Here is a 25,367-nt window from a genome sequence, read left to right as displayed (position 1 = left end):
TCTTTCATTGTCTTTCAGAATTTCAAGCGAGAGGAGCAGAACTTTGTGGTGATGAATGAGATCAATAACATGTCGTTCCTCACTGCTGACAGCAAGAGCAAAATGAGCAAGGTGAGTGAGTGACCGGCAGAGCCAGTGATGCTGGTATAGTGTCAAATCTCAAATCAGGCTCTTTTAGGATTCTTGCAGGTATGTGTTTACCACCTGCACCTGTTCGTAGGCCTTTTTTCCCAGCTTTTTGGTATAATTTCAGCGTGATTGTTTTTTTTTTTTATTGCCTCTCGCTTCAACTACTCCAAAATGGTGTTTTAAAAACATCATATCATGCCGAGGAGACTGGTTCTTGGAAATAAAAAGGATAATTGATGCTCTCGTGAAGCAGTTAAGTCATAATGGCACTTGCCCACAACTTTCAACAGGAACTGCATTTACAAATCTATTTTTCACTGCCTCAGTGTGTATTTACCTTTGATTTTGCAAATTGTTTACAAATTAATTGCCCGTTTAAACACAGTGAAGTCAGCAGTAACATTCTCAGGTGTAACTTTGATTCACATATTTGAGAACAACAGCAGTTCTGTTAACGTCATTCTCTCTTTGGTTGTCCACTGTCCTCTTCTTTTGGTTTGCGGCTGGGTTTCCAGGGCGGGGACACAGAGGTTAGATTTTGTTTCTGCACGACCGCTGTGCTGACCGCATGGCACCTCACTGTGGGGGAGCTTTTCATCAACCTCTCCAGCACACTGGCACATCTGATCCACACACTCATACCACATCGACAAAAAACACATTTACGCACGACGACACTCACAGACGTAAAGACCCACACATGGCTTTCAAGGAGTGGCACAAGAAAATGTATTTCGGAACACGCAGCTGCTTAGTCATAAATACGACGGAGTCTATTAGAAGTGAAACACGAAACACAACTAGGCTGAGAATTTGGGATTGTTAGAATTTTACAGCTATATTACAAAAACACCAGAAGTTTCCTCACAGGAACAAAGCAATTATGCAAGAGTCTCTTTACCGACATACAGCCACTGACTTAATCAGAGTTTAAACAAAACTATTCATTCATCCTTAATTCTAACTAAAGTATACATAAAGAAATACAGTAATGAAAGTGCTTTAGGGAAAGACACATCAATCTCACATAGAATCACCGGACGAATGGGCAAGCCCCGCCTGCGGGTGGGGGGGGGGGGGGGGGGGGGGGGGGGCATCCTCAGTCCTGCCAGTGTGTGAGGGGGGGAGTCTGGAGGCGCTTGATGAAAGTACTCAGCTGTCGAGTTGGGCTCATGGCACTGGGCTTTACACAAGGCCGGAGGTGGTGGTGAGAGCGCAGTGCCATCATCCTGTCACTGAGTTTGCTCTTCTTTGATCATAGCTGAGTTGGAGTCTTTTAGTTTGCCTTTTGTCTCTTTTCATGGAAAGACTGTTGACTCGTAGGTTTCTGTGATGTAGCTTTTTGCCACTAGGTGATGATGTTAGTCTTCTCTGTGCTCTTTCTTCTCTCCTCCCTTAAAAAAATAAAAATAAAAAATACTTCATGGTACTTCAAGGTGGACCTCTCTTTATACTTCCTAGTATCCACACTAACACATGGCTTGATGCTTAATGTCACTGAAGCAGACCTCCTAAATCACTTGTTGGGTTCTTTCTTAAGAAGTGTTCAAAAAGGACCACGAACCTAACCGGCACATTAATTCACACTTAATGTCTAAAATATTTCCCAGAAATGCTTTGCACCCTCTAAACCTCCTTTCCATAACAAACAGACATTTAAGATTCAGATTGTTTTATTTTTTTGGTTGGTGAGGGCTTCTGGGAGTGACTTGTTTAGAATTGTTTATCAGTGATACCCTGACAAATACATGTATCATTGAGTTACTGCTGCCAGAAGCTCGCCTCTTTTACTCAGCTTTCTAAACATTCCGGCCACAATGCAGGGTGTCTCAGATTTTCTAGTTTTAAGACAACAAATAAACAGACCTAAAAATATAGCCATTATATTTACAGTGCATAACAAAGGCGTAAACACTGTAAGTCACTGTAGACAGCATCATAATAACTCTTTAAGTAATCATGGCACATTAGCACCACCTACTTCCTTCAAGTGGTAATACACTTCTCTGCTGCATACTTTTACGAGATGATACAGATGTATTTTTAGATGCATTCACTGTAGGAGCTGTATTCTGCCACACTGATATGAACAATTTGGAGGATTCTAGAAAGAGCAGACAACAGAAGAACTGAACTCTGGTAGCAACAGGAGTTCAGGAGGCGAGTGCAGGGATGTTTTCCTTAGATGGTTGGTTTTTACTTGAGATGTGTGATTTTAACAGCCTGCAACTAATGAAATTAACTCTAAACTGAGCAGTTCCATTCTTTAACATCATCTAACGTGCCAGAATGTCAGTTGTTATGAAAACTGACTCACAATTAAGTAGAAGAAAGGCTTGTTTTAGGTGACTTTCATGTTCATGGTATGCTCGATGCTCACGAGAATGAAATATTTCCCGTCGCATGTTTGTAAAAAGCAATGTCACTGATTCGCTTTTTTTTTAAAAATCCACTCCTTTTACCCAAGGCAGCTATATCCCCACTTTGCTCTCACATTTCCACTGGACCCTGTACTGACCAGTCTGAGCTCAGAGAAATAGTGATTTTATGTTTTTGGAAATAACCAAAAATTGCAGGCACTTCTCTTTGAGTTACAAATTGCTAACAGTAACATATTTAACAAAAACCAGCAGTAAAGGTAGAAAGTAGAGGAAGTAGCGCTTTACTCTCTTTATTGTGTAGAAGACAGTTGCAGCTCTGTGTAATGCCCGGCTGTTAATACGGTACGATAATATTCAGGTGTTAGCAATGCACCAATCAAATCCTGAATTTATTGAATGCTGGCTGTGGTGATATACTTATATTTAGATACGATTTTGTACTGTTTGGTAGTAGTATAGCTAGAATGACCTTGTCTTTGTAGTTTCTTTTCTCGCACAATGGGATGAAGAGAATATTACTAATGGGGCCTGTGTTTCTTTGATGGGACACTGTGAATGCTTGTTGGTTGACTGTTACTTCTTACAGGGCGGAGGTTCAGACACTGAGCGCACCAAGAAGAAGAAACGGGGAGATCGTTATTCGGTCCAGACTTCACTCATTGTGGCTGCCTTGAAAAAGATGCTTCCCATTGGCCTCAACATGTGTTCTCCTGCCGACCAGGAGCTCATCAACTTGGCCAAGATCAGATACTCTTTGGTAGTTGTTTTTTCAAGTTTCTACATCTCTATGATTTGGAACATGCTAAAAGAGAACTGCGTTAAGGAGGACAATGATTGAACTCATGTGATTTACAGAGAGACACTGATGAAGAAGTTAGAGAGTTCCTGCAAAATAACCTGCATCTTCAGGGCAAGGTACCGTGGAAGGACTGTTCTAGCACCTGATTATGGTGAATACCGAAACTCAGTCAGGACATGTTTCAGAAGCGTTTGCATCCCTGTGCTGTTGAAAGGTGGACAACCCATCCATGCGCTGGCAGATGGCTCTGTACAAGGAGATGGCGGGGAAGGCGGAAGATGCTGACGCTCCTGTGAAAGTTGTCAAGAGAGTGCAGGAAGTTTCTGCCGTCCTCTATCACCTGGAAGTGGTGAGAAATGCTGATCGCTCTTGTAGGTCTGTTGATTCCTGCGCTCAACCGAGGAGAAATGAAATCCAGCAGAGATGACTGACTCTGGATATATCAAGACAAAATGCTAAGATTAGATTTTCTTTTCAGATTTTCCAATACACAATACATGGTTTGTAGTAGGAATAATGAGTCACAACATGCTGATCTGCACTAATTAGTTTAATATGAATGGGAAGATTCCTTAAAATAAGCCTTAAAACTATGAAACTCATTTGAGCATGTCAGGTATCACTAGATAATGCTTGTAGGTTTTTACAAGAACTCAAGCTGTTCTCCTTTATATCTTTCTTAAAGACATATTTTTCTGTGTATTCTAATATATTCTTTCTTTTGGTGTAAATTGTCATTTTAGACTGGAAATAAGAAGTTCTCAATCCCACATAAAAATTTTGTCTGTCATCAAGTTAAAAGGCTAAGATGGCTGCCAAAATCTATAAAGTGGTGCCATTGGTGACCAGTTCTAATAGATAAAGGGACCTCAAACGGAATATATATTATATTGAAGCAGATGCTGAAGTTAGAATTATAGATCAAATGTAGAAAACTCTTAACAACCTTTTTTTTTTAAAAAACAAAAAACAAAAACTAAAGTTTGAAAATTCACCACAACTTTTCTAACAACGGAGCTCTTTCATTTTTGCTTTGTATGTGTTGTCTGCTAGACTGAGCATCCATTCAAGTCCAAGAAGATGGTCTGGCACAAACTGTTGTCCAAGCAGAGACGCAGGGCCGTGGTCGCCTGCTTCAGGATGACGCCACTGTACAATATTCCAAGGTTAGAGAGCAACATGTTTGTCAGAAAGAGCAGCTACAAAAAAAAAAATAAAAAATCACTTTATTCAATAAATGTTTGTGTTTGGTTTTGTAGGCACAGAGCTTCAAACATGTTCCTTGAAGGATACAAACGCAACTGGCTTCACACTGAGGGTTACTCGTTTGAAGACCGGATGATAGACGACCTGTCTGTGAGTGACCTGCGAAGTCTGCTTCATTTAAATCTGCCCCGCTATTCCAATGACTCACTGTTTTTATTCCTCTACATCCCAGAAAGCGATGGAGCAAGAGGAAGGAGATGAAGAAGAGGAGAAGAAGGAAACAAAGCCGGATCCCCTTCACCAGCTAATTCTGCATTTCAGTCGCACTGCTCTAACAGAAAAGAGGTCCGATAGATAAACACCAAATGCGGGAATGTGCCTTCAAAATTCAGGCATTCTAATTCGCCGCCTGTCTTGTTTCCCTCTGCATTTCAGTAAACTTGATACAGATCACCTTTATATGGCATATGCCGATATTATGGCAAAGGTGAGTTATTTTCATTTATTTCAGTTCATTCTTTTATCTATCTATGGCAGTTTTGAGAGGCTCTTTGACAAAACACTCATATTGCCTTTTTCTTCTGTCTGTTTTAGAGTTGCCATATTGGTGAGGAAGAAGAAGGGGGAGAGGAAATGGTGGAAAACCCTGAGGATGAGATGCCCTTTGAGGTGCGACAGTCAGAACTGGTAATGGGCGACCAGGGGCTAGGGACCAGGAACACAGCGGAGCGGTAGCTCTCGACGCATTGAGTGACCTCATCATCAGAGCATCACGTCACATCCACGCCTCTCTCACTCTCTCTCTCTCTCTCTCTCTCTCTCTCTCTCTCTCTCTCTCTCTCTCTCTCTCTCTCTCTCTCTCTCTCTCTCTCTCTCTCTCTCTCTCTCTCTCTCTCTCTCTCTCTCTCTGTCTGTCTTTGTTCTGTCTCCACTGTTTGTACGTTGTGCTTTATTCATTGTGACGTCATTTAGAAACTCAAAGCTCCAATCCAGATTTTCTAAACTGTCCAGTCAATATAAAACGTGACTGCTTTTCAATGTTGTCATTTGTGACGAAGATTTTTTTTACCTTTTTATTAGGAGTCTGGATTGGGTCTTTCTAGATTGAATTAACCTAGAATTAACATCAATTATAAGAATAATATTAATAATCCAAATAATCGTCATGACACTAACAAAATACAGCTTTTTAGAATTTATTATAATGTCAGTTTTTAGGATAATGCAAATTAATTTTGATTATATACATTGAGCAAGCAATGTGTTACCGTCCAAGGTTCTCCATGTTGTTACCATGAAGCTCTTTGCAGCAAGTAAATTAACACTGGACTGGCAGGGCTTTATTTTTTACTTTACAATTTTACTGGTCCTAGAAACTGCACTTGATATACCCACAGCTGTCTGTAGAGTTGAAAGCAACTGGGACTAAACTGTTATATCGCAGAGTCCCAGTAAGATCTCTGTTTGTTTGACCATAAGCGATTTATGTCCTGTGTCAACGTGTATCATTGCTTCAATAAACCACTAAAAAAATACATTTAAATGAATCAAAGTGCCTTCAAACATGTGTGAGGGCTTATATCAAACTGGGGAGTTGGACATACCAAAAAGATCCATTTAATGTCTTAAAATTCCAATCTCCTCCGAAATCACGCTGTGCGAATGGTTGGTGACGAAAAGTGCTCAATGACAAGAGATGTCATTCCTCCCAGTTTATATAGCTGTCCCGTTTGTCTCTTCACTGTCTCTCTCCCCATCACCCCATGTAATTTCTCTCACCCTCATAACACGTCTTTGGTAACTGCATCTGTACTTATCAATGTTCCCCTCCCCCACTCACGTAGCGTACTGACAGACTACAGCGAAAGCCAGTGTAGGAGAAGCTTCCCATGCACACACATAAGGATGATTTCAGGAGCGAGTCCACACACACAGCACAGTGCGTCAGTGACCATCAGGTCGCATTAGACGGTCATCAGCTGCAGAATGAGGCCGAGATCCTGCTGCACGACACATAGTGGGTAGAGACATGGTCAGGCATATGTGGGTGGGCAGGGAGGGTGTGGGGCGGGGTGGGAGGAATGGGAGGAGGGTGGTCGGGTTGTGGGGTTATTATTGTTTGGGGGAGGGGGGGTGACTCTACAAGTTAATTTGTGATGTGGCTGTACAGACCAATGTTAATATTGCAAATACTGATTGTATCTTAGAAGAATAGATTTAAAGCATTTCTGAGAGCGAAGACAGGTTGTTGTAAATTTCCTTCCCTGAGAGGGAAGAATCGCAGCTTTTGTCTGAAAGTGTCTCTATTGCAACAATAACTGCTGCAGTAAAGGCACTTTGACAAGCCGAGCGGCTGACCGGTGGACAGGTGAGGCCAATTGGACTGTTTCCTGTAGTCTAACGCTTGCTCCAGCTAGCAAACGTGAGGAAGTAGCATAACAACCCTACGACTAATAAAAGTGAGATGACGGAATGTGTGGATTGAAATTGACAAACAGTTGATAAAAGATAAAATAAGAAGCACAGCAAGAAAATGCATCACGTTTGAATGACAGTCAACTTGTCAATTGATAGATACCCAATGTTCTTCCTTTAATGTAATCTTTATGAGTGTAAGTGTAATGCTATGGTTGTGAATCATACGAGCCAAACGGTGCTCAGGTATGATTTAGGGACGCGTGTCGAAGGCGTGTGAAAGATGATTAAAACTGAGAATATACGTACTTGATAGAATGGATCAGTCCGGTGTTCTTCTCACCTGCTGGAGTCCATACTATCTGTTTATATTCTCTCGATGTGTGAGGCAGGAGTACCAGACGCTTATGACGACTATGTTTGTCACAGGAAAAAGAAATGGAGAAGCAAAGGCTCCTTTACCAGCAGTCCAGACTTCACAATCGTGGTGCTGCCGAGATGGTTCTCCAGATGATCAGCGCCTGCAAAGGTGCTTTGGCTTTCTCGTTTGTTTAACTCCACTTGTTTGAACCAGCAAACAGGATGACAACACTATGTTTCTGGTTTTCTGATTTATTTACAGGTGAAACCGGTCCAATGGTATCGACAACCCTGAAGCTGGGCATTTCTATCCTTAATGGTGGAAACAGTGAGGTCCAGCGGGTGCGCGCTTTAAAAACACACCTTCTCGACTCTGAATCGAATTGAAACCAAACTTTGAACGGCTCAATCGCTCTTTGTTTGTCAGAAAATGCTGGAATACCTGAGGGACAAGAAGGACGTGGGCTTCTTTTTGAGCGTCCAAGCACTGATGCAAACATGCAGGTCAGTTACTGATCACCGGATAGCGGAGTCAATTATATGGGAGTGTACAGCTCAAACAAACGTGTGTTTTCACTAGTGTCCTGGATCTCAATGCCTTTGAGAGGCAGAACAAGGCGGAGGGGCTGGGCATGGTTTCGGAGGAAGGCACCAGTAAGTCTCCTTTCTCCTCTTGTTCAGCTTCACTTTTTCCACTTCATTTAAATCATTTAAAGTCACACAAGAGACTGTTGAATAATCGCACATGAATTCTTTTATGAACCAATATTGTGCATAATCAGTAGGGATGTGACATGAATGAAAATCATTGGTACATTTATTCATTGTAGATTTGCTTGCACTATTTCTTATAAGCCATAGCAGCAAGGTAAAAAGAAATACATAAAAGAGTGGGGAAAAAAACAACACACTTAATATATATTGAGCATTCATTAATTCATCTTCTGTCTGTGACATTAGTTGACCAGTTGTTAAACGATTGAATGATTGGTTTCCTAACATAAAGTATCATTAACACTTGTATAACTAGAGTTAGACTGAAGGAGTTTTAATGTGACTTAAATGGAGTTCTGTTTTTGTCCCCCCCTTTTGAATGTCCAGTGGTTTGACTTGCAAATCAGACTCCACCTACTTCTAATTCTGGAGGTTAATTTGAATCTCTTCCTGAATTAAGTTGCCATGGAATGTTGTTAATCTCCCCCTCCTCATCTCTTAGTCATCTACTGTTGTCAACACACTGATCCTCTCTCCCTTCCCCACGATCACTGCCACCTCTCCCTTGTCCCTCCTTTCATGGTCCTCAGACTTGAACCGAGAGCGGGGTAAATCATGTTTCTGTCCATCTGCCTCTCTGCTCTATTATTCCTCTCTCTCTCTTTCTCTCGCTCTCCTGTCCATCTCGCTTCATCACATCCTTTTTTTTTTTTTTTTCTTTTTCTTTTTTTTTAACACCGAGATTATGCCGAGAGAGGATTGGACGCCCTCTGTCCATCTTTCGTTGTCATCGCTTCTGCCTTTGGCCACGTGTTCTTTTTCATTTTGGAAAAAAAATAACAAAAAAAAAACTGTGACGAATGGAATCTAGTCCTTCCTGCTACTAAAACCGAGTGAGATGGTCATGAAAAGTGTTCACCATGAACTGTGATAGAGCTCCTCATTTGCCCACCCTAACAACTCCTTGCACATTTTTTAGTCAAAGCTGAACCATGTTGTTTGTCTATAATTCTAACTATAGTCAGAATTAATTGTCATCTATTTTCTTCTTCTTATGATTCTTAGAATGTTTATGGAAACACAATGCTGCCTTGGCAGGAAAGTGGATTGGTATAAATTAATACTGTGGCAAATAAAGGATCATTGAAAATGATCACACTGTAGTATAGAAATCAGCCATGCTATAATGTCAAAGGTTTCACTCTGTATTGAGGAATTTAATCACATTATGACATTAAATGTGGTAATGTGAAACATGAAAACAAGTTGCCGCTTGGAAATCTTACCAAATATTTGAATTGATATGAAAGTGATATTAATCCGTTTTTCTTCTGTGTGTGGCAGCAATAGTCTGAAACAATATTGAACTTTTTACATTATGCATTTTGAACTTAATAATTTGTGCAGAACACTTTGAAGACCTGCACAGATTATTAAGTATAGGTCCGTTTCAGCAGTGTTTAGATTTTAAAATGATGTTGTGATGGAAAAATTAGTCTGTGCTGGAAACTATTTGGTTAAAGCCACTTCTGCCTCGAACAACGATCTCACTTGACTAAAAGATGTGTGAAGCCCTTTTCCCAGATGTACTCTATCATGCACTGGATTCCCTTCTGTGTTGATGGACAACACCTCAACCTCTCTGATATCTAACCCTCCTTTAACGACGCTGCTTTGTGCTGCGTGATCCATTGTGTTCATTGGTGGACTGTGAACTGAGAGAAATCGAATCATGCATTTCATAAACGATAAAATACACGTTGTCGCCTTGTGTGCATTGTTCTGATGTATAAAACGTAAATATACCATGAGTAAAAATCAGTTCACCTCTGAATACAGCAGCGCTTTGACTTTATTGCTGTCCTTCTGTCTGTACAGCAGTGCCTTATTTTATCTGTCGTCAATGTGTCTGCACGTCTGTTACTGTGTTCACGACTCTCACAAGAAGTGCACTCATGTATGCTGTTTGGCATGTGACCACAGTCTTTCGTAATGCTCGTATTATTAAGACTCATTCTTTAATTCACTGGAACAAGAAGCATTCGATTGGAGGTGGTTATAGCAGTGTCTGATACTAAATTGACTTTAAAACAGATGGTACGTTGTACAATTTCTTTATTATCCTTACACTCTTTGTATTCAGACAGTATTCATCAGTAAAACCTTTTTGCTTTCCCGTGTCGTTCGAACCGGCTAATATACGCCACATTGAATCGTAAAACTACATTTGTTTTGTTTGGGTTTTTTTAGATGAGAAAGTGATGGCTGATGACGAGTTCACATGTGACCTCTTCCGCTTCCTGCAGCTTCTTTGTGAAGGCCACAATAACGGTGAGAAATATTCAGGCAGAATCTCACACATCATTTCTTGTTAAATGCTGTTAACTTTTTATTTTTTGTATTTCTTTTTTTTTTTTTTTTTTGCTTTGCTGCAGATTTTCAGAACTACTTGCGGACACAGATCGGCAGTACAACTACCATCAACGTCATCATCTGTACTGTAGATTATCTCCTTCGGCTCCAGGTGCTCTTTGAAAGGGATTCTACCTGCAGATGATTCACTTTTAATATACAGTGTCACAAAACATCAGAGGATCGAGAAGATGGAATGAGAAGGGATTTTAAAGGACACGGCGCAAAGCTGTTTGGTTCTGGATGAAAATCCAGATAACTCATTGGGTCTTTACAGCACGGTAAAGTTGACTTAGAAGACAGAGCAGGAGGAAAATGCACGACTTCTTAACATGTGCAGAAAGATCTTCCATTTTGAACTTATCCTTCAAGTATCGTATAAAGTAATTCTTTTTCTATTTGACATTGGACAACTTTTATAGCGGGGTTTGTTTTGTGATTGTTTTTTTTGTTTTATAAATTACTTCCTGTTTTTCTAATCCAGGAATCTATCAGTGATTTCTACTGGTATTACTCTGGCAAGGACGTCATCGATGAGCCAGGCAAAAAGAATTTCTCCAAAGCCATGACAGTAGCAAAACAGATTTTCAACAGTCTGACTGAATATATTCAGGTAAAAATCAAAACAAACCAGATGACTATGTTGGCTTGTTGTTGATTTCATCAAGTGACAGCGCCAGTCTCTGCTCTCAGGGTCCGTGCACTGGAAACCAGCAGTCCCTGGCTCACAGCAGGCTGTGGGACGCCATTGTCGGCTTTCTTCATGTCTTTGCTCACATGATGATGAAGTTGGCGCAGGTATGATCATATGATATCTTTTACGAATCAGCCTGAAATGAAACATGTACGTATAGATTCAAAGTTGTTTTGGTTCTGCACGTTCATCAAATCCACACATCCTCTAATCAATTCACAAATCTGATCCCGTTTCACATTTTATCTTTAGTCACCACAGCAGGAGTCAGTGTTAACCGTGGAAGTGTGATACTCTTATATATTCTGAAGACTTCCTCCACTGCGCCCTGCCGTCCATGTCATGTTTCATTTTGTCTCTCAATGTTTATCATTAAAGAGACTCCCTATGTTAGTTTGATTTTACAAAACCGCCCCATCGTTAGAAATCCTTTAGGATTGCCTCCTTGCAGACGTTCAGCGGAGTTCACCTCCACTGCATACTGTACTTGCCACACATTTACATGTGCACGTAAATAAACATGTTTTCATAAGCCTGGTGGTAGCCATGCTCCTATAGTTTGCCTGCACAATATTTGAAGTGCAAAGTCATTTGGGGTTTCTTGGTTCTAAAAGTATTTTTACCAGTTATTTGCAATTTTTGCACAGGCTACAGTCCTTAGAGCTTTATAAAATCTGCATGTCCACTTTCCTAATGGGACATTCACAATTGGATTAAGTGTATATAATGAAATTAAGTGTATGCACAATAAAGTTCAATTTATAAAAGTCAAAGAAACAGATTTGCAGTTTTGCATTGTTTGCTTACTTTGCATTCAAGACAACTAGTTTCATAAAATTAATGATTTTTCATTTAAAGGTCAGATAAATACAAAACAAATGTATAATGTATATTTGACATAGTTGCACGTGTTGCAGCTTGTGTATAAATGCCCCAAATAAATGGTCGAAATACTTCCTGAGAAATCACATCAATCAATCATCCAATCTGGATGGCTGAGGCGAATAACACACCATCTTTATCAGCAATAAGCCTGCATGCATAACCCACATGGTAGTATGTTCCAGTTAGGAGAGAAAACATACCTCATCCATAAACCTCCTGCTAACCGAAATGATGCATTTAGTTACTTTCCTATGATCTGGCCCCTTTACTCCCTATTTGTTTGTTGTTTTTTTTATATTATTATTATACACCCGTGGGCCAGCAGCAAATGGGGGAGGTTTTTTTATTGAGTAATTGAAAAAAGCAATCTGTAACTGTTGTCTAGTATGTCAGATGAAAAGTTCATGGATGTACAGAAATGCTTTTTTTGTTGTTTTGCACAGTGTTGTTGGATCTGTGAAAAGAGCAAGCAATCCTAAAATATTACCACATTAAAGACACATGAAATCATCCAACCTGAAGATGTTTGAGTTGAATAATGTTGATATTCCAGATCATGTCATAAACATGTTTGGGACTTCAGTGCAGACATTTAGCAATTAATTGTCTTGATATCATCAAAAAATAGTAATATTAGTAATAGTATTTTTGAAAAGTTCTTTTTCATTTGATTCTACACTCATAACTAAAAAGGTTCAAGCATTGTTTAACATTTTGATTATGGCCTCTGGACCACTTATGGCAACCTTTAGGCTAAAATGATGGAGTATAAAATGGAACTTTTAAAGTTTATGTGTAAGAAATCTGAAATAAATGGAAATTTCACATTTTTAAATGAATAATATTCATATTGTAATATATATTTTTGGAATGGAGCAGTATGTTTATAGAAAGTATCAGCCACAAAAGTGGATTATGAACAAACTAGGAGGCGCTTCAATAACTTAGATACTTTCTAACGAACAACTTCGTCCATGCAAAAACAGAGGTATTTCTTTATGTCTGTGAATTTTCCAGCGGATGTTATGTGTACAGTAAATTTGTACATTGTTTTACAACAAAGTCTAAGAGAATATCTGTCAAGAGTAATAGAAAATGTGATAATGTTCTATTTGCTTAATAACTGAATCATTAATTCATTATTTAAACTGTCTCCCACATGTTCAATGCAGGGTAAAGTATGTATCTGTTTTGTTTATTCATTGATGTGATATTGTGTTTTACTAGTTTTTGATGGGTTTCTCTCGTCAGGTTGTTTTATAGTCACCTGCTTTTGAAACAAAGACCTGAATATGAATATGAATGGAGCTGTCACATTAAACAGGATTCATTATTTGAGCATCTCTCTCAACTGTGCATGAAGTAGAAGCATTTATATGAGCGACTACAACAAGAATCCAGTTAAGTTAGACAAACTAGACATTTTTAAAGAAATGTCCTGAAATACATACATTGGTTATGTGCAGCTTTCTTTTTTTTTTTTTTTGAATTTTATACAATTTTTTGTATTTGCAAAAAGCTCTCATGGTTTGTGAGGGTAAAAGACAACGTGTCAAATGATTCTCAGATGCAAACTTTGATAATAATACAAATACATTGTACACCGTTTCTCTACAAAATGATTATTTTGACTATAAAACATTTTTCTACTCTGGCACTTTGCTGAATTAGAAATGTTTTATATTTTCAAAACAATATTATAATATTAAGTATTTACTAGTTCTGTGTACGGAAACAGCTATTTATTAACTAAGTACTTTTATTTGCAAACTCCTATTTTCCTCTCAATTCCTTAATTGTTTACAGAGAAGCATGTGACTACAAAACGTCCTGCGTGAGAGAGACCGGCTTTTAACCTCCACTATTGGAGTATACACTTTAATATGAAATTATTGGGTGTTGGAATATACATTTTAATGTGACATCTACTTTGTGTGAACAATTTTAACAGAGACTTTGTTTCTGTTTCCATTCTTCATTCATTTGTGGTGATTTGCTTTGAGGCTTTTTGAGTTGCTTTGGAAACTTAACAACAATAACACACATAAATGCAGATCTAGTATCGACTTGATATCTATTGTATGCAGGATATCTACAATATGTACACTGTATGCATATATCATACTTTATCTATACGTATATGCATATTTTATATATACACTAGAATATATATACAAATGTGTGTATCTGTGTATATTGTACATATTGTGTATGCATAAGCTTTAGCTCATAATTCTAATTCTAAATATTATGGAAATTTAATCAATTATTCTCACATGGAAAACTGAGACATTTGTAGTGTTTTTTTTTTTTTTTTTCAAATAATGAAATAACAAATATGGTATGTAATATATTCAAAGCTGGAAAAGATTTAGTTTACACTATGAAATTCACTTTTTTTTTGTTTTTTAAACCAAAGAATAAATGTTGATGAATTTGCTCAGCATGAGGGTTTGGCTAATTAACATCTTTTCGCAGCACCCTCTTTGTTTTGAATGTGACGTATGTAGAATGTACACCTCAAACCATAACACATATTTGGGTTATTACATGTTGAAATATGTGTGTGTGTGTGATTCTTGACACTTTCCTCTTGTGTTCCCAAATTCACTGAGAATTGTTGCACCTCCACATTTCCGTGTAAATCTCCCCCCCCCCCCATAAAAAAAGAGGGAAATCTGGTGCCATTACTGTGAGATCTTGTGCGTCTTTTATGCTCACAGGATTCCAGTCAGATCGGCTTGCTGAAGGAGCTTCTTGACCTGCAGAAAGACATGGTGGTTATGTTGCTCTCGCTCTTGGAGGGTAAAATCAGATCTTTAATTTCTTGTTTAATGCTCATCATCTTTTCCGTGTTTAACGTTTCCTTCTTTATACTTCATTCAGGGAACGTGGTGAATGGCACCATTGCCCGGCAGATGGTAGACATGTTGGTGGAGTCCTCCAGCAATGTGGAGATGATACTCAAATTCTTCGACATGTTCCTCAAACTGAAAGACATTGTGGCCTCGGATGCTTTCCGTGATTATGTCACAGACCCCCGAGGGCTTATCTCCAAGAAGGACTTCCAGAAAGCCATGGACAGTCAAAAACAGTACTCTCCGTCTGAGATTCAGTTCCTTCTGTCCTGCTCGGAAGCAGATGAGAACGACATGATCAACTATGAGGAGTTTGCCAATCGCTTCCAGGAGCCTGCCAAGGACATCGGCTTTAACATTGCGGTGCTGCTCACCAACCTGTCCGAACACGTCCCCCACGACACCAGGCTGAAGAACTTCCTGGAGCAAGCGGACAGCGTGCTGAACTACTTCCGTCCATTCCTGGGACGCATTGAAATCATGGGCGCCAGCAGGAAGATCGAGCGCATCTACTTTGAAATCAGCGAAGTGAACCGCAAACAGTGGGAGATGCCTCAAGTCAGAGAGTCCAAGCGGCAGTTCATCTTCGACGTCGTCAATGAGGGCGGAGAATCGGAGAAGATGGAGATGTTTGTCAACTTCTGTGAGGACACCATCTTTGAAATGAACATCGCCTCACAGATTTCAGAGCAGGAGGAGGAGGAGAAGGGGGAAGAGGATGACGAAATAGAGGAAGCCGGAGGCGAGGCAGCACAAGGCGGGGGTGCGGGTGGAGGAGGGGATGAGGAGGCCAACGGAGAGGAAGGGCAACCCGAATCAACCTCCACCTTTGCAGATTTTATAAACAGCATGTTCAGCTTCTTCAACATTTTCACCTTCCGGAACCTCCGCAGGCAATATCGCCGAGTCAGGAAAATGACATTGAAGGAAATCGTCGTGGCGCTGTGGACTTTTTTCTGGACCATCCTGATGAGTATACTGCACTTCATTTACAACGTGTGCAAGGGCTTCTTCATGATCATCTGGCACACGCTGTTTGGAGGTGGCCTGGTGGAGGGAGCTAAAAAAATCACTGTGACTGAGATCCTCGCCAGCATGCCAGATCCCACGCAGGACGACGTGCATGGAGAGGGACCAGGGGAGCCAAGGACAGGGGAGGAACAAGACACTGGAGGGGTGATGGACACTGGCGAGACTGGTAGTGGGGAGGAGGAAGAGGAAGACACTCAGGAAAAAGAAGGTGGAAGAATACCGGGTATTGATGCCCCAGGTGGACTTGGTGACATGGGCGTTGAGGCAACGGTTGAACCGCCAACCCCTGAAGGGACCCCCATAACAAAGCGGAAAATGGCAAGTTTAATATATTTTATCTTTGTAAAATATATCCAAATATCACCCCATTTAACAAGTCTTCATGGTTTGTTTCATTATTAATCTGAGGTCCAAAATGGAATTGACACGATTTAAAAATCACCTGTCGAACTGATTTAATATTTCTTCTCTTGCAGCCTCCAGAAGAGGCCGATGCAAGCCAGAAACCACCGGAACCTGTTCCTGTGGAGGAACCTCCCCCAGAACCTGAGAAGGCAGAGTAAGATTCCAAAAGCCAAACCAAAATCCTTTCTTTGAAGTTACAGGGGGACCAAAACATTGTCTGCTGGTGTGAAAGTGTGGTTGTCTGGCTCTCTGTGCTTTTCCAATGATGGAACCTATCCAGCCGGTCTTCACCCGCAGCGACTGCTCTACTATAGGTCACACATATAAAAACGTCATTAACTTGAAATCTGGATAAGACATAACACAAAAGTTTAACTGTGCACATTTGTACATGGACAAAATACAGTGAGAATGATTTTAGTTCCCAAACAGATTGACATTTTTTTGGGTGAAAAAAATGTGAAAAGATCAACATTATGCACATCTGCTGTAGCGGCATCCATAGTGCAGCCCAATTCTGAAGCTGATGAAATAGAAAACCAATAACCAGACACCGTTTGATTTTCAGCGTTGAAAATGGAGAGAAAGCGGAGAAAGAAGAAGAGGTCAAAGAACAGAAAGAGCCAGAAAAGCCAAAGAAAGCAGCGCCAGTAAAAGAAAAGAAGCCGAAGAGGGAAGGCGGCTTTCAAATCTGGACCGAACTGGAAACCCAAAGAAATAAATTCATGGTGACATATTTGCTCCTGTTCGTTTGAAAAGTGATTTGCCAGAATGTGTTTTACGTCACTGTCCACTTCACAGAGGAGCTAATACATTGATTCAATCTTGTTTTCTAGAATTACCTCTCGAGGAACTTCTACAACCTGCGTTTCTTGGCTCTGTTTCTTGCATTTGCCCTGAACTTCATTCTGCTGTTCTACAAGGTGACCATTAAAGAAACGTGGCTTTAGTAGTGAAGTTCTGATGTTCTCCTCTGACGACAGCTCACGTTAGTGCGTCGCTCTGTTCAGGTGTCTGACACCCCTCCTGAAGGCGATGAGTTCGAGGGCTCCGGGATGTCGGAGGGAAGTGGGCTGTTCGAAGGCTCTGGGCTGTTCGAAGGCTCGGCGGAAGATGATGAGGGATCTGGAATGGGTGAGGGAGGAGATGAAGACGAGGAAGACGTCCCGCTTTATTTCTATCTCGAGGAAAGCACTGGGTATATGCAGCCCACGCTGTCTTTCCTCGCCATCCTGCACACAGTCATTTCGTTCATCTGTATCATCGGCTACAACTGCCTCAAGGTATGATGGCCACACAGCGGAGGAAATGGATTTCATGTGTAATTATATATTTATTACGATATCAAGAGAAACTGATGTGCGAAAACTAATTTAACACCTTTTGTTTGTCAGATTCCACTGGTGATCTTTAAAAGGGAGAAGGAACTTGCGAGAAAGCTGGAGTTTGACGGCCTTTACATCACCGAACAGCCTGAGGATGATGACATTAAGGGCCAGTGGGACCGACTCGTCCTCAACACACCGTATGTAAAGAAACGTGTAGAAAAACGTTTCCCTTTTGAGAGGCTTTTTAGCGACAAATGTGCTTTTCTTCTGATGGAATTAGTAAATGACCTCTGACACTTTGCAGTTCCTTTCCCAACAACTACTGGGATAAATTTGTCAAACGGAAGGTGAGTGTTGTCCTATTGGGATGGTTGGTGTGACGAGAGCAGCAGTGTCTGTGAACGTGTGATATCTGCGTCCAGGTCCTCGATAAGTATGGAGACATATATGGACGGGAAAGGATTGCTGAGCTCCTGGGGGTCGATTTAGCCTCCCTGGACGTGAGTCAGCAACATGAGAAGAAACAAGAGGAGCCAGACAATTCGATGTTCGCTTGGTACGATGTCAATTCAACCACCCAGGCTGTACAGTCGGGCTTCTGATGATTAACTTTCTAATTGACACCAACTGACATGATGTCTTTCAGGGCGACATCCATTGACATCAAGTACCAGATCTGGAAATTTGGTGTCGTGTTCACAGACGGTGTAAGCAATCCCATGTTTATCTAAATTATTTCACACTGAATGATACACCGTGCCGTGACATTAATGAACATATTGATCCTTTGTAGACTTTCCTTTACCTCTGTTGGTACACGATAATGTCTTTGCTCGGGCATTACAACAACTTCTTCTACGCCTGTCACCTGCTGGATATTGCCATGGGTGTCAAGACCCTTCGCACTATCTTGTCTTCAGTCACACACAATGGCAAACAGGTAAGACGAGAAAACCCGACTCAGCAGGTCTCCTGTCTCTTCAGTCCAAATGTGCTAACTCCATGTCTTTGCTCTTGTCTTTGGTAGCTGATGATGACGGTGGGCTTATTAGCCGTGGTGGTGTACCTTTACACGGTCGTCGCCTTCAACTTTTTCCGCAAGTTTTACAACAAGAGCGAGGATGAAGACGAGCCGGACATGAAATGTGATGATATGATGACGGTACGTCACCGCGGGTCGAGAAAAACATACACTTTGTTTGTTTGTTTGTTTTTTTGTGCGTAAAAACCTCTTTTCAAAATACGTTTTATCCTGCAGTGTTACCTCTTCCACATGTATGTGGGCGTGCGCGCTGGCGGAGGCATTGGAGACGAGATCGAGGATCCCGCTGGAGACGAATATGAGCTTTATCGAGTGGTCTTTGATATCACCTTCTTCTTCTTCGTCATCGTCATTCTGCTGGCCATTATTCAGGGTAAAACCTTGTCCTGGACAATCCTCTTTAAATGTCAGGTTATCCGTGTAATACAGTATAATCAATGATAAATTCATTCACTGTAGGACATTAATGTGAAATTTAAATATGCATGACTTTCTTTTGTGACTCACAAGCGTGTAAGATTAATTCATATTAAAGGCATTGTGGATGTAATAATATCAGTGGGGGAGAAACCTGTTCTAAGAAACTGAAAATGTCAAGTTAAGAGCTTACCAACAAATCCAAATGGGATCACTGATTCAGAGTCTACAAATCCAAAGAAAAGAAAGAAACTTCCTCCTTTGTTGACCGCAGCTATTTCATCCTATTTTCTGTGGCTGCCATTTACTTGTGGAACAAGACGAACTGTTAACGCTGTTGTACAAACACGATAGGTCTGATCATTGATGCCTTTGGAGAACTCAGGGACCAACAAGAGCAGGTCAAAGAAGACATGGAGGTATGACGCCCATACTTTAGCGTTTATGCTATTTGAAGAGGAAGCATAAACGCGAAGCCACTTCACGAATCTGTCTCGTGGTTCTAATGCCCCTAATACCATACTCTGGCTTTAATCCTCCTTCATGCAGACAAAATGCTTCATATGTGGCATCGGAAGCGACTACTTTGATACGACGCCACATGGCTTTGAGACCCACACATTAGATGAACACAATCTGGCCAACTACATGTAAGTGCGTCTCCTCTGTATTACAGTGCATATACAATTCAGAATAGTATTAACTTTATAATCCTTCCCAGGTTCTTCCTGATGTATCTCATCAATAAAGATGAAACAGAGCACACGGGGCAGGTCAGTCGGAATGTTTTTTTCATATAGATTTCCCTACATTTTCCCACATAGTTTCGTTGAATCATTGTCTTCTTGCCCTTCGTTTCAGGAGTCGTATGTTTGGAAGATGTACCAGGAGCGATGCTGGGACTTCTTCCCTGCTGGAGACTGTTTCAGAAAGCAATATGAAGATCAGCTTTCTTAGCCATCGAGCGCTGCAAAAATTCAAATCTTGTCAATTTTCTCATGAAAAGTGAAATGTCGGCTGAATGAACAACCGCCATCCTTTTTTCTTTTTTTTCTTCTTTTTTTTTTGGGACAATGGGATTTATTGTGTGTTTAGGAAGAGAGGGAAAAAAAACGTCTTTTTGTGTGAGAATGTAAACGATGGTTTACCAGGGAAAGTGCCTACTCACCAAAACAAGCACACAGAGTAGTTACTAACAAGTTGACTTTCTACATTGTCTTTGAATGGTTTTGTTCAGGTTGATTATACGTTTTTTTAATATGTCCATTTAGCTTTAGCACATTTATTTGTCAGTGTAAGTGTTTCATTTCCTTCAGATACTCCAGAGCACAGTGTTTGATTTTAAATTATTTTATTTATTGTTTGTTAAAGGCACCTCGTTGTCTGTGGTGGCGGGGGGGGGGGATCAGTACAACTATGGACCTGACTGTAAAATGACTATGAGCTGATCTTGTCCTCAGAACTGTAGTGTATGTGTGAGGCCTGTATGTGACAAGCAGTGATGTTTTTGGATAAAAAGTCGACGACAGCAAGAAAGCTGCGAGCGGAAGCTCCAACGCATGCAATCAAAAAAAAAAAGCAAACATATAAAATAAAGGTGGTTTGAAAGAAAAAGTTTGGGGTAAAAAAAATTTTGGAACAAGTTGAGATAATAAATGCCACATTTTTACCATACCTGGTCATGATTTTCTTTTCTTTTTTTTCTTGTTTATGCAGCTCACACAGATAGAAGGTGTTTTCAGTTCTCATGCTTTTTGCAGTCGATCAGCTGAGAATAATGAAAGACACTTTGCACAAATAGGAGTTTTCTAATGGGGTTTTGCTTTAGAACCTGTTTACAGAAGAACGATCTGCTGGAAGCAACACTTTCTGGGTTCGTTGGCTCGCACGTGAAGTATATTGTACCGTTCTTTGTATTTAAGCTCCATTTACACTTGTGATATATTCTAATGGAAATGCACTTTTTTGAGTGGGTCATCTTCTCGTTTAATAGATTCAGTGTTATATTCTAGGTTGTACAGTGATGTAATGGTCAATACATGAGCCAGGCTTGACTGTTGCTCTGTGTTTGACCTGTGATGAATAAAGTGATGCAGTAGATGTAAGGATGGAGTTAAAGTTGCAATTCTCCAAAAGGAAATGACAGTTTGGAGCCGTTAAATAAAAGGACTGTGGTGGATTTCAGGCAGCTGTATACCTCTCCTAACAGAGGAAAAACAAGCGTGTCTGTTAAAACCGATTTCCGAATGCTTTGCGTAAGTAAAACCGAGATAATATTAAAGATAAAAAAAACAACCAAATTAAAACAACAAGCCCTGTTGCATCACACACATAAGTCTGTTTTACTGCACACACAGTGGTTTGTGTGTAACATCTCATCACAACCCATTTTCATAGCAAACTGATGACCTGTGGCTCTGGAGCATCCCAGCTGACTGCGGATTAGGGCAGAGCATTAAAGCTCACATTGAGCCTCATGTGCTCTTCACTCAGACATCTCTCTCTCTGAGCGCGGCGGTCTGGGATACGATACATCGACATGAACGTCTCGGACATCCACCACGGCACGCTCAGGATGTACGGTGAGTTGGAGCATACAGGTATAGGTTGCGCCGAGATAACGCGCTGTGACTTCTAGAGTTCGCAGTAGATTTTGTTGATAAAGATATATGTTTTAATTGATGAGACATTTTTGCAAACTGATCCTGCATGGATATGAATATATCTGTATTTTGTTCAAATGTTTGTCAAAGGGTTAAAAAAGTGATCAATGATTAAGGTTGATGATAGTTAGTGATCCTTCAGTGTGTTTTAGTTTAAACAGAATAGTTTCCTGCTCTTTATCATCTACTCCCTCCCCCCACCTAGGATATTGTGTCAGTACTGGTAATTCTGTCAGTGCGTTGCTGACATATGTATGGACGTACAGAATGAGTGAATCGAGATGTGTACACGGCATTATGGCGAGGATGCGGCACTCTGTTGTCAACATGGTCTGATTGGTGCAGCGTCCTGATCCTCCAACCATCTGACCGCCTCTAATCTGTTGGATGATGGAATGACAGTGTTCATGCTTTAATCCACATGTACACTACTTCCGCTGTCATGATCGCAGAGACCATGCCTGATGCTGTCAGCACGCCCTGACCGTTTGCTGCTGTGTCTCTTGTCACGTGCTCCCACCGTGCAGGTGGATTTCTTTTCAAACAGTGGAAGAAAAGGTTTCTGCTCTTGACAGCTGAAGGGAGTCTCCTGGTGTGCCACGATGCGTCGTCTCCCCCGGACCAGCTGGTGCAGCTGCCCAGCGGTTGCGAGGCGATAGTGGAGGGCAAAGAGATCCTGGACCTGCCCAAGTTGCCCTCAGGTGGATGCAGGGACTGCTGTTTCGCTCTCATCCTGCCGCAGAATAAATACCTGCTGCTGCTGGCTGAAACCACCGCAGACTGCAGGTCCAGTCACTTCTCCAGCTACAAACACACTGCTTTAGTTCAGTTTCTTAACACACATATATACATAAAATAACACGTATTTCCAATTATTTCTCATTATTTTGCAGTCAGTGGCTGAATGTGTTGAAAAAAGTCAAGAAGGTAAGTTATAATGACGACTGGTTTATGCAGGTGACGGTCAGATTTTATTAGAATCAGATGATTGTTATTTATTATGTTTTTCATTATCTATTGGTGAAGTATTCAGAAAGTTTGAATTAAGCTATTCATCCATCGAACCAGCCATTAATCTATTTACAATATAGGCTGGCACGAAGTAGATGCAGCTGATATTGGTGGAAACCGACACTCTTTTGGGCATTTTAGAGTAACTTATGTAGTTGATTTTGTGGCACTTTGGCAGAGGGAGATCAAGCACACAGAAAGGAATCAAACTTGGAATATTTTCCTATTTGATCAATAAACGTGTTGTTGTTTCATTCCGCACAGAGTCTATCGTCTCCGCTCAGCCCTTGTAAGCGGCATCACGTGCCGCCGCACATCGCCCTGCGTGATTTGGTGCCAGAGCAAATCCTGGACAAAGATCCGACAACTCCGCCTGTCAGCGACACAGAGTCCTCCTCCCCGGGGCCCAGGACCTGCGCCTCCCCAAGGGAGAAAGGTCAGCTCCAGTGGTTGCTGTTTTTTTTTTAATGCAAAATACTTTCTAAGCACATAAACAAGACCATTCTTTTTTTAACTCAACAGGCAGGAATTCTCCTCGTTCAAAGTATTACCCCGGGGCTGCACCCTCGGTGGGATGTCTGCGTCACGGCACAATCAGCAACAGCCAGGCGATGAAGGCGGTTTATCTCTTGATGGGAGGGGCGGCAGCCTCCTCGGCTATGGGTTATCTGGGCGCATGCTCGCCCTCTAATCTGGAGGCCAAAGCCCCTGACATGCCAATCAACACTGATTTTTCCGGCATGGGGCCGGCGGGAGCCTACCACACCGGCGGGCCCTCGCTCGACTCCCCACACTTCAACAGTTTCGACTTTGAGGTGGCAGACTCTGATTTCGATGCTTTTGATTGCGGCGGATTTACTTTCTAATGCTGTGTGGTTATTGATGTTGACCTGTTGCTTGCCCGTGTTTTGTGAAAACATCAGCGCCACGTCAACCCTTTCAACTTGGGATACTTTTGCACCTCAATACGTTTGCAGTGAAAATATTTTCTGTTCGATTGTGTTTTATTGTTCATTTATTGTTGGTCCTTAGCTGGTTATCAAGCTTTTAAAGTAACCCAGAGGCTCTTCCTTGTAAATATAGACGTTGCAGCATATATAACAGTGTTTTTATAAAATGACATACAATAACATAGTGAAAATTCCTTCATGTGTTTCAAATTAAACTGTCACCCATTAAATGTCTGGCATTTATTTTTAATACGACTTTCCCTTTAAATATTAATGACGTTCTCACCAGCTGTTGTCACAGTGGTTTTATCTCAAATCTTTGTGGAGGTTCCTCACTCACCGTCTCCCTCCATTAGAATGGCGCCCCCTTCTGTCCTCTGGGCTGAACTTCACTGAGAACCGTTGTGTTCTTTGTCCATGACATGCCTTTCAGGTGAAGGTGAAGTTGTGGTTCCTTGATCATAGCAGAGAGCTCTGCTTTGCTTTTTACTTTCTTTTAATCTTCTCACCTTGTCTCGAGCCTCTGCTTTATAAGATCTCAAATGTGCAGCCAGAAAAACACAGAAATGGAGATAAGAATCACCAAAAACCCATGAATATACACATAAGGAGAACAAAAGTAATCATTTTGATATACATATACAAAACAAGCTTGAACCATAAAAGCCTTTACAATTCACGGTACATTTTTATGTTTTCTGAAGTCACAGCCAGTTTATTCCCATCGAACTTCAAACAAAGCATTTAAAGATAGTTCAAATAATAATAAAACATATACTGTCAAATATTAAAAATATGAAATTATTTGTTGTGTTTAAACTGTTTAAATTCAAAAACCTGTTCCTTATTCTATAATATTTTTTCAAATCTTTATATTAGCACATACATACTACTAAAATAATAGTTTTTTTCTTAAGGATTTCACTAAAAAACAGTTTATTGGCAGATTTTCAGAAGCATCGTAATTAAAAGCACCTTAAAAAGCATTGCCTCCAGTTGTACGTGTGTTTAAGTGACTGAATGACTGGGATTATGTCATTTGTTTTCTTCACATGTCTTGTTGTGGATGTTTAAAATATTGATTGCAACAGCATCAGCAGTTGTTTCTGGTAGGGTGTAGTCAGATATTTTCATTCCATACATTTGTTTGGATTTTCTTTATGTGACTGCAGCTTCTGTGTGATTCACTGATTTTCTGCAAAGCAAATGAAACTCCAAGATGAGGATGTAAAAATGCACCTGATGCTTTCACTGTGTTTGCGTCACTGTGGCAACAGGTGGCAGTGGCTCATGCACAACGTCCACGGCACAGTATGCCTCCACAACACAGCCAGGAAAGAACAATACACTCACTTCCGGCTCACTTTTAAAATAAAACTCTCCAGTTGACGTTTACTTTAGAATGTTAGTTTAAAAAAATAAAAAAATAAATTGTAAATATAAGAAAACCATTTTATTCTTCCTTATATTATACCTCATATATGAACATTTTGAACCTCAGTCAAAAGTATTGAAGTGTTGAAGGATGTTCTTTAAAGTCTATTAGACATACCATTACATTTTGTAATCAAATCTGACGAGGGCGCGTAAAACTGAGCAAAATCACATATATTTCACCATTTATTGAATGTAAAATACTCAGCACATTGAACTTTAGTTTTTTAAT

At 40.6% G+C, this 25,367-nt stretch overlaps 2 protein-coding genes across 3 annotated transcripts in view; both read left to right on the top strand.

Moving 5' to 3' along the window:
* Positions 1 to 21,180, top strand: part of LOC308121727 (ryanodine receptor 1-like) — a gene marked incomplete at its 5' end in the record, with an annotated part of 44,035 nt that extends 22,855 nt beyond the window's left edge. Inside the window, 36 exons of the mRNA XM_080483155.1 lie at positions 19 to 111; positions 645 to 659; positions 3,097 to 3,267; positions 3,366 to 3,425; positions 3,524 to 3,658; positions 4,363 to 4,475; positions 4,569 to 4,665; positions 4,748 to 4,860; positions 4,951 to 5,002; positions 5,110 to 5,202; positions 7,360 to 7,459; positions 7,553 to 7,632; positions 7,718 to 7,794; positions 7,871 to 7,944; positions 8,595 to 8,612; positions 10,255 to 10,335; positions 10,440 to 10,528; positions 10,901 to 11,029; positions 11,110 to 11,214; positions 14,719 to 14,800; positions 14,882 to 16,203; positions 16,362 to 16,444; positions 16,859 to 17,018; positions 17,127 to 17,213; positions 17,301 to 17,573; positions 17,685 to 17,815; positions 17,923 to 17,965; positions 18,041 to 18,174; positions 18,265 to 18,325; positions 18,412 to 18,558; positions 18,646 to 18,780; positions 18,877 to 19,033; positions 19,432 to 19,496; positions 19,627 to 19,727; positions 19,799 to 19,850; positions 19,939 to 21,180. Of these exons, the coding sequence (XP_080339281.1) occupies positions 19 to 111; positions 645 to 659; positions 3,097 to 3,267; positions 3,366 to 3,425; positions 3,524 to 3,658; positions 4,363 to 4,475; positions 4,569 to 4,665; positions 4,748 to 4,860; positions 4,951 to 5,002; positions 5,110 to 5,202; positions 7,360 to 7,459; positions 7,553 to 7,632; positions 7,718 to 7,794; positions 7,871 to 7,944; positions 8,595 to 8,612; positions 10,255 to 10,335; positions 10,440 to 10,528; positions 10,901 to 11,029; positions 11,110 to 11,214; positions 14,719 to 14,800; positions 14,882 to 16,203; positions 16,362 to 16,444; positions 16,859 to 17,018; positions 17,127 to 17,213; positions 17,301 to 17,573; positions 17,685 to 17,815; positions 17,923 to 17,965; positions 18,041 to 18,174; positions 18,265 to 18,325; positions 18,412 to 18,558; positions 18,646 to 18,780; positions 18,877 to 19,033; positions 19,432 to 19,496; positions 19,627 to 19,727; positions 19,799 to 19,850; positions 19,939 to 20,034 (4,824 nt within the window). The 3' untranslated portion in view covers positions 20,035 to 21,180. The remainder of the gene's footprint in view (positions 1 to 18; positions 112 to 644; positions 660 to 3,096; positions 3,268 to 3,365; positions 3,426 to 3,523; positions 3,659 to 4,362; positions 4,476 to 4,568; positions 4,666 to 4,747; positions 4,861 to 4,950; positions 5,003 to 5,109; positions 5,203 to 7,359; positions 7,460 to 7,552; positions 7,633 to 7,717; positions 7,795 to 7,870; positions 7,945 to 8,594; positions 8,613 to 10,254; positions 10,336 to 10,439; positions 10,529 to 10,900; positions 11,030 to 11,109; positions 11,215 to 14,718; positions 14,801 to 14,881; positions 16,204 to 16,361; positions 16,445 to 16,858; positions 17,019 to 17,126; positions 17,214 to 17,300; positions 17,574 to 17,684; positions 17,816 to 17,922; positions 17,966 to 18,040; positions 18,175 to 18,264; positions 18,326 to 18,411; positions 18,559 to 18,645; positions 18,781 to 18,876; positions 19,034 to 19,431; positions 19,497 to 19,626; positions 19,728 to 19,798; positions 19,851 to 19,938) is intronic.
* Positions 21,181 to 21,541: 361 nt separating this feature from the next.
* Positions 21,542 to 25,113, top strand: LOC308122120 (uncharacterized protein). 2 transcript variants are annotated; one of them, XM_080483774.1, is made up of 5 exons: positions 21,542 to 21,659; positions 22,268 to 22,526; positions 22,634 to 22,667; positions 23,016 to 23,187; positions 23,274 to 25,113. In XM_080483774.1, the coding sequence occupies exons 1-5, from the start codon at positions 21,617 to 21,619 to the stop codon at positions 23,615 to 23,617; spliced, it is 852 nt and encodes a 283-aa protein (XP_080339900.1). In that variant the 5' UTR covers positions 21,542 to 21,616; the 3' UTR covers positions 23,618 to 25,113. The 2 variants fall into 2 exon arrangements, with proteins under 2 accessions (XP_080339900.1, XP_080339901.1); XM_080483775.1 differs by having other exon boundaries at positions 21,565 to 21,659; positions 22,316 to 22,526; positions 23,274 to 25,107.
* Positions 25,114 to 25,367: the final 254 nt, after the last annotated feature.

The sequence above is a fragment of the Lipophrys pholis genome (assembly GCF_963383615.2).
Source record: "Lipophrys pholis genome assembly, chromosome: 16".
Taxonomy (NCBI): Eukaryota; Metazoa; Chordata; class Actinopteri; order Blenniiformes; family Blenniidae; genus Lipophrys; species Lipophrys pholis.
The sequence above is the reverse complement of the archived record's forward strand: the minus strand, read 5'-3'. Positions and strand labels throughout refer to the sequence as shown.

Excerpts from the sequence above, each read along its gene's own strand:
- LOC308122120 (XM_080483774.1), top strand. The coding sequence starts at position 21,617 with ATGAACGTCTCGGACATCCACCACGGCACGCTCAGGATGTACG. Across the intron at positions 21,660-22,267 it reads CGGCACGCTCAGGATGTACG|GTGGATTTCTTTTCAAACAG; the intron begins GTGAGTTGGAGC and ends CCCACCGTGCAG. Across the intron at positions 23,188-23,273 it reads CGCCTCCCCAAGGGAGAAAG|GCAGGAATTCTCCTCGTTCA; the intron begins GTCAGCTCCAGT and ends TTAACTCAACAG.